The sequence below is a fragment of the Borostomias antarcticus genome (genome assembly GCF_949987555.1).
Source record: "Borostomias antarcticus genome assembly, chromosome: 13".
Classification (NCBI taxonomy): domain Eukaryota; kingdom Metazoa; phylum Chordata; class Actinopteri; order Stomiiformes; family Stomiidae; genus Borostomias; species Borostomias antarcticus.
Window position 1 is genome coordinate 12558090 of NC_140246.1, and position 7500 is coordinate 12565589.

General features: G+C 49.1%; 1 protein-coding gene across 1 annotated transcript in view; it reads left to right on the plus strand.

The window, feature by feature from the left end:
* dock4b (dedicator of cytokinesis 4b) overlaps window positions 1-477 on the plus strand; it is a gene marked incomplete at its 3' end in the record, with an annotated part of 98894 nt that extends 98417 nt beyond the window's left edge. The window contains exon 53 of the mRNA XM_084448214.1: window positions 28-477. Coding sequence (XP_084304340.1) covers window positions 28-477 — 450 coding nt within the window. The remainder of the gene's footprint in view (window positions 1-27) is intronic.
* Window positions 478-7500: the final 7023 nt, after the last annotated feature.

The window sequence follows — 7500 nt, forward strand, 5'->3', positions numbered from 1 at the left end:
AGATGTCCTTTTCTCGTCCTCCCCCAGGCTGCTGTGCCGCCCTTCACCCCTTCGCCCACCGAGTGCCCGTCTGCCGGCCTGGTGTCCAACTCCCCCGTCCTGTCGGGCAGCTACAGCAGCGGCATCTCCTCCCTCAGCCGCTGCAGCGTGTCGGAGGCCTCTGGCACCGAGGCGCCCGCCGCCGACCACGCCCACCCGGCGCTGCCCAACTCCGTCTCGAGCGGGTCGGACGAGCTGATCCGCCGGGAGAACAAGACGCCGCCGCCCTACAGCGTTTACGAACGCAACAACCCCCGCCGGCCCGTGCTCCTCCCCCACAGCCTCTCAATCGCCCCCCAGGCCGACGCCCCTGCCCTGCCCCCCAAGCCCCACCAGCTCCGCACCGGCAGCATGAAGCTGGACGGCGCCACAGACGCCCGCAGGGCCGAGCAGGTCCCCAGGCCCAGACCCCTGCCCAGGAAGGTCTCCCAGCTATAGGGCCCAACGGAGGGGTGGAGGCGGGAGTCGGAGGACCAAGACTAGGGAGGGGGGTAGGGGGGGGGGATTGGAGGTGGACGGAAGGCGCACACTGGGGTGTTTTGCACTTTTTATTGGACACAAACTCACTCTCTCTCCTCGATTTTCTTCAGTTTGGGTCTAGCAGCCCCTCACCTCCCCTCCCCAAGGCAGACAGACAGACAGACAGACAGACAGACAGACAGACAGACAGACAGACAGACAGACAGACAGGCAGGCAGGCAGGCAGGCAGGCAGGCAGGCAGACAGAGCTTGTCTAAGAGTGAGGATCTTTCAATGTTTTCATTTCAGAGGGCATTGGACTTTCATTGTCATTCCGCACTTTTAGCTTCTAGCACACACATTAGGCCAGGTCACCATAGCAGGTATTACTTCATGATTACTGGAACATTCTAGAAAAAAATACATTTTGATAGATGTAATTATTCCAATATATGTATATATTGGTTCTATAATAAGTGTTTTGCCTTAAGTATTGGAAACAGAGTCTTTTTATCCGTGAGTCTTGCACGTTTATTTTTTTTCTATGGCTACAAGGTGCTGGAGGTGTGGCGTTTGCATTTCAATATATTGTGGTAGGTGGGGGTGTTCCCATGGTTACAGACACACTGGCAGGTTCACTGTAACCAGCCATTTGACCATGTCTTGTATTACTTAACATTGTGTTGTTCTTATACCTATGCTGTAACTACTATACTGTCGACATTTTATTGCTAGGTATTTTCACATATTGGTAGCGTGAAGTAATTGCATCGTATTGGAGTAGATTGTACATAGGTGTAAGAACAGCTCACCGTTAAGTCCTACCAAAAAGCCGGTATTGGAGAGGCTCATCTTAGATAGCTCTTAGATGTCTCTTCTTTATCCTTGGTCAGTAAAAGAAAATGCCTTTTCTACTGTGAGAGGAAAATTGGTGTGATAATGAGACACTCGACAATCCTCTCCTTCACAAAATCCAATCACATGAAAATCTTGACTTTCCTTCAAGTCCCTGGTCTGATTGTGATATTCCTCCTCTCCAGACGGACTCTCAGACACTTCCAGCCTGACCTGTAGTCTATAGCTTGACACCTGGTATAGAACTGGGGCATTTCCTGTTTGAGCTGGCCATTTCCTGTCAGAGAGTCGGCTGTGAACACACCCTAACCCTCCTGCATGAAATGTACATGTACAGCACGTGACTGGTGGATCTTTGGGGTTTACCAAGTATTGTGCCAAAGGATCTTGTACAGAATTCTGTCACGGAACTAGAACCTCTGGAATTAGAACCTGGATACTGAAAACTGGAACTCAGAACCGGAGTGACAAGCTTGGGCTTTGTATTCCTCGCCATGACAGTCCCGTTGCCTTTGAGGCTATTACATGTAATGAAATTGCGTTGCTGTATCTGAGAATGGCAATGCTGAACCACTGTCGACCTGAGCAGTGGTCATTTTAGACAAGCACAATTGAGATTGAATCAGCTGTTGTAATATGAACAGCAGTTGTGTTGAGAGGAACTCTAACGGAGCAGTTAGTTAGCTCTCCTCAGACCATCCCAGGCATTTGAAGTGCAGTGTGTCAAATTAACCAGATACCCTCGATCTCCGACTGCCAATCTTCAGACTGCCAGCACCCTAACAGTGCCAAGACGAGGGCTTGCCATACTACCGTAGAACCTTTTCCAAAAGCTCTAGAAACAGAACATTTTCATTTAACCCATGTGTAATCACACGTGTATAGTTGAGTAGGAGATGTTTGGTAGAGAGCCGGTTGGTTGACTGCACTGTATTTTTAAGTCCTGTTCAGCAGTGCTTAGACAGTGTTGAAATGGGTGGTGTTGTACGATGAGCATACACTGTTTTTGTAAAGTTTTAGCAGAAAATATTGATCCCATTTAATTCAGTGCAACGGTTTTTCAAAATTAACTTCAGTATTGTTTGTATGTTTCACTTTTTTATGGTTAATTTCCTTTGAAATCTGTTGTGAATTTTTGGGATTAAATATTCACATTAATCAGTACTTGAGAAATTGTAAATGATATAATGAGATTGTTGTAAGTATGCCAAATATAGAACCTTTATGTATTACAATGACTGTAAATATGGTGTTTTTAACAAAATGTAGCTATAACAAATTTACAGCTTTGAATGTTGAAACAGCAAATTATTAATATAAATGTCAACATTTTATGTTTTTGTGCGTGTAGTCAAACTAAGGAAATGCGTAACTACACCTAACACATGGACATGCTCTATGAACTGCCCTATGTAATAAAAACCATTTTGATCAAGCAGGCTGAGCATGACTTCATCCTATAGACACGGTAGAGCTCGGCGAACCCCAGGGAAAGCTGTTGACATAAATGATCATCTTCTAGCCCGGCGTCCTCAGCATTTAATCTGATCTGTGAGTGTAAATTAGACCTTCATATAGTTTCTGGGGAAGGGGAGAGGTGGGGATGGACGAATCAAAGAAATGAATCAGACCAGAAAGTATGTCCATCTATTTAGATGAATACACATTGTCCAGCATGAATCACATGCGTAGGTTAAGATAAAACGCAGGGCAGCAAATCTGAGTCATAGCCAGTAAGCAGTGTCCTCCAGAGAGGCTTGACATGTTGTTGAACTAGTGGTGTGTGATGCAATGAGACAACATACTCACAGGGGGCCAGATTCCCTTTAGTACCATGCAGCTAATTAATCAGCAACTAGATATGTTGGGGACAGCAGTTGGACCAGTGTTATGACTGGCACCTATATGCTACAGTGCTCCTGAGACGACTTAGGAAGCACCACGGCAGGTTTCCATGTTGCCTGACTTGACAGGATGCCTGACGACGAGTGAACGCTCTTGTCAGATAGCGACGTAATTACGGCGGTAAATTGACTGCTAATCATGTCAGAAAGGAATTCTGTTCTCTCCTCAAAGACTTCTCGGCACAGAGGGACATTTGGCGATTGCCGTGGGAGCGAATGCGCGTCTGAACGCCTTCCCGTCAGTTACTGGCCTCAATGGGCCTGTCAATCCTCCCACACTGCCTTTCTATGGGAGGGAAATTGTGCGCCTGTCATTCTAGGACACAAAAGAGTGCCGACGTCGTGCAAAGGGTTAAGCGTATGAAACGTTCGGGCTGAGACAAACCTTGGTATGATGGGTTATGTTAGCCTGGATGGCTTTATTAGAACAAGGACACTGAAGCTGAAAGGCACATGGAGTACTAGGGAATTCAATATTATCACCATGTGTGCCCTTCATATACTGTAGCACCAATACATACATATTCGAGTGCTTCAGTGGAGCTGAGCAGAACAGTTTAGCCCTCTTATTCTAAAGCTAAGCATCCTTCCTTTAAGAGCCTGGTAGCTGTTGCAGACGAATTAGCAGGGGAGGAAGCCGGCACAGGATTAATTTAAAGTCGCCTGGGGCGCCTGTTGGAGAACACACAGCCGCGGAGAAGCCCGGCATGTTTGTCTCTCTGGGTAAATCTCTCTGGGATCGGAAAGCTGGAGCAGCACCACAGGGAATGAATCGACTTCATTTCAGAGAGAGGAGAGCACAGGTTTCAAAGTAAACCTCAGAATAATAGGTATTCTATTCATCCTTTTTATTTCCTATATCAGCTTTGTAGCACTCCTGGCTGAAGGGGATTTCACCTGACAGCCCCCAGGGCTCTGGATGTTTGTCACTCCAGGATGAGTGAAATGTAATGTTTTCCCCAATGGAAGACTATTCTCAGCTGTGGAGGGATCTACCTGCTAGTTAGACTGCTGAAGGTTAGCAAAGAAGCAATGAGAGAGAGAGAGACAGATCTCTGCTTTCAACACCATCCTCATGCCCACAATGGATTATGTGCTCTCCCAGCTGCACCTGCCTGACTCTGCAGTACCTGCAGTTGGATCACCGACTTCCTGTCCAACAGCAAACGGCACGTGAAGATGGGCAAAAACATCTCTGACTCCAGGTCCATCAGCACCGGCTCTCCCCAGGAATGCGTCCTCTCCCCCCTATTCTTCTCCCTCTCCCTTCCTGGGTACCACATCTCCCAGAACCTAAAATGAGAACTTAACACCAGCTCCCTTGAAAAGAAGGCACAGCAGAGGATGTACTTCCTGAGGCAGCTGAAGAAATTCGGACTACCAAAGGAAATGATGGTACTCTGCACTTCCATCATTGAGTCCATCCTCAACCCCCCCCCCCCCCCCCCCCCTGACTCCCTGAGAGTGATTCTGTTGCATTGTATGCAGTTTTCGGCCTCAGTATGAACATTTTTACCCTTTGTCAAGTACTCTCCCAAAGTAGCTCGGAAATAATTACATGCCTTCACTTTCCAAAAACATGAAGTTATTATTCAAACGCTGCTGTTTCTATCCGTGGACAAAAAGAGGGAATGGCTGTTTCAGGTTAGTTCACTGCAAAAGGAGGTGCAGTGATCCTCTCATCTCCCCCGCCTCCTAGATCTGAGTACCCAGTTCTCCGCAGCTCTTTGGCTAGCATTAGTCCTCCCCCGTCCTCGACAGTGAGTCATCCTCCAAGGTTGTCGGTGGAGAGGCCCGTGTTTACCGTCCTCTCCTGCCCACTGAGAGCCCTCCTCCGTGGCCTCTTACAGTAAAACCCCCGTGGATTGGTAGCCTCCGGATGACGTCCGTATCTCAAAAGTGCATTATATAAATATTAAAATCGAAGCTCTGGGATGTTTACGCAATTGTATCCCTGCGCTGAGAGTGAACAGGCTGGTCCTCGTGAGGTCTGACACAGGTACCAGACAGGGATCAGCACTTGGTACTGCGACCCGCTGGGTCTGATCACCAGGGTCCGCTGTGCTTAACGAAGACATCGTTAGGTTGCTCTGCTGGAGCCAAGGCACCAACCAGGCAAGTGTGTGGCCCGAATCATGACCGCTGTTTTTCAATATGCTCCCCAAGGCTCCGCTCCTAGATTAACTCTCTACTCTGCTTCGATGGGAGTGGCAAAGGAGTGAGTGTGATAGTGAGAATGAGAGAGAGAGAGAGAAGGACGAAGCAGAGGGGTGATAGACATAGAGAGGAATCTATGTCTAGATTCCGAATACGGAGATATGGAGTGATAGAGAGAGTGGTGGAGGGAGAAAGAGACCCATAACGCACACCACCCAACCCTAAGCTATAGATCCCAAGTCTTAATTATACTCTCGTCAGGAGAAGTCAATGTGGCCCTCTAGGCTCTTGGCTCATGCGGACAGGACAGAGAGAGGCTTTACTGATCAATAAAGTCTTCACACCAGACCAGCTCAGACATGCTCCCTGCCATCTAGCTCAGTAGAAGCTGTACAGTATGGTTGGATGGATGGATGGATGGATATATGGATGGATGGAGGGAGGGAGGGAGGGGGTTTGGCAGTAATTTGCAGGCACTCTCGGGGTTTGGGTTTACTGCGTGGTGCTCTGGCCTCTTCCATCTGTCTCCATCTGCGAGCAGGGTGTGGGCGAGGCTCAGGCTCAGGCCAGTAGGGCCCCGCTAAGCACCAGCTGCTGGCCGCCCACTCACGCCTGAGACGCCCCGACACTGGCAGTGTTGACATGTTTACAGTACAGGGCATTTGGAAGCTCTTTTCAGCTTGGCTTGATGTCATCCATCCAACTAGCCTCTCTAACCCCTTTCCTCTCTCTCTCTCTCTCTCTCTCTCTCTCTCTCTCTCTCTCCTTCTCTCTTTCTCACTCTCTCTTTCTCCCTCTTCTCCCTCTTCTCTTTTTTTCACTCTCTCCATCACTCTCTTCCTCTCTCTTTCTTTCACTTTCCTTCTACGGTATCTCTCTCTGTCCCTCTCTCTTCCTCTCCCTCACTCTTTTTACCTCTCTCTTTACCTCTCTCTCTTTCTCCCTCTTCTTCTTCCTCTCTTTCTTTCACTTTCCTTCTATCTCTGTCACTCTCTTCCTCTCTCTCTCGCTCACTCTCTCTACCTCTCTTACTCGCTCTTCTTCCTCCTCTCTCTTTCTTTCACTTTATCACTATCACTCTCTTCCTCTCTCTCTTTCTCTCTCTTGCTTTCACTTTCTCTCTCTCTCTCTCCGTCACCTCTGTCTCTCTCTCTCTCTCTCTCTCTCTCTCTGTCTGGTGTGCATGTAACGGTGAGGTTCTTGTCAGTGCATGCCTGGTCATGTAGTACTGTAGCTCTGCATCGACAGCCTGGACGATAATCCTGCCAGACAGCTGCAGCCGGCCGCCCCGGGTGGAGGGGGTGTCCGGTCCGCTGTCTCTCCGGCGAAGCGGCGCTGTCCGGCCGGGCCAGACGGGGTCGCGGATCCCAGACAGATGCCGTCGCACCGCTCGTCACGCACCAGACCCCCGGCATGCTGTTGGCCTGGCTTGCCACGCGCCCTCGTCTCTCTCGCTCCGTCTTTGTCTCCCCAGCTCTCCAGCTCTCTCTCTCTCTAATTATCTCCATCTCTACCCCCTTTGTCTCTTTTTCCATCTCTATCCTTTGTCTGTGCCTCCCTAACTCTTTCTCTCTCTCTCTCTCTCTCTCTCTCTAATTCTCTCCATCTCAACCTTCTCTGTCTCTTTTTCCATCTCTGTCATCTCTCTCCGTCTCTCCAAATAGAGAGAGAGAGAGAGAGAGAGAGAGAGAGAGAGAGATGGAGGGATAAGGTGAATGAAGAGACTCGTGCAGCAGGCTTCATTTCCACGCCCACATCAAACAGTTATCTGTGAAAAGAGGCTGCACTCTCTCTCTCTCTCTCTCTCTCTCTCTCTCTCTCTCTCTTTCTCCTTATCTCCCCACCGGGGCAGGTCCTGACTTGTTTAAAGGACACCTTAAATGTCAGGGACGGAGGAAGGGAGGGAGGAGCCACGGGGTTCACAGGAAGTCTATCTCGAGCAGCGACAACAAACAGCATCTCCCGCTCGCCTGCTGCAAATGTTACTGCGATAAGAAGTCATGTGACCAGAAGACAGGCAGAGGGTGGCGCCACAGCGGAGGCGTTAAACAAACACATCCTATACGAGCCCCGTGAGCATGCGCGC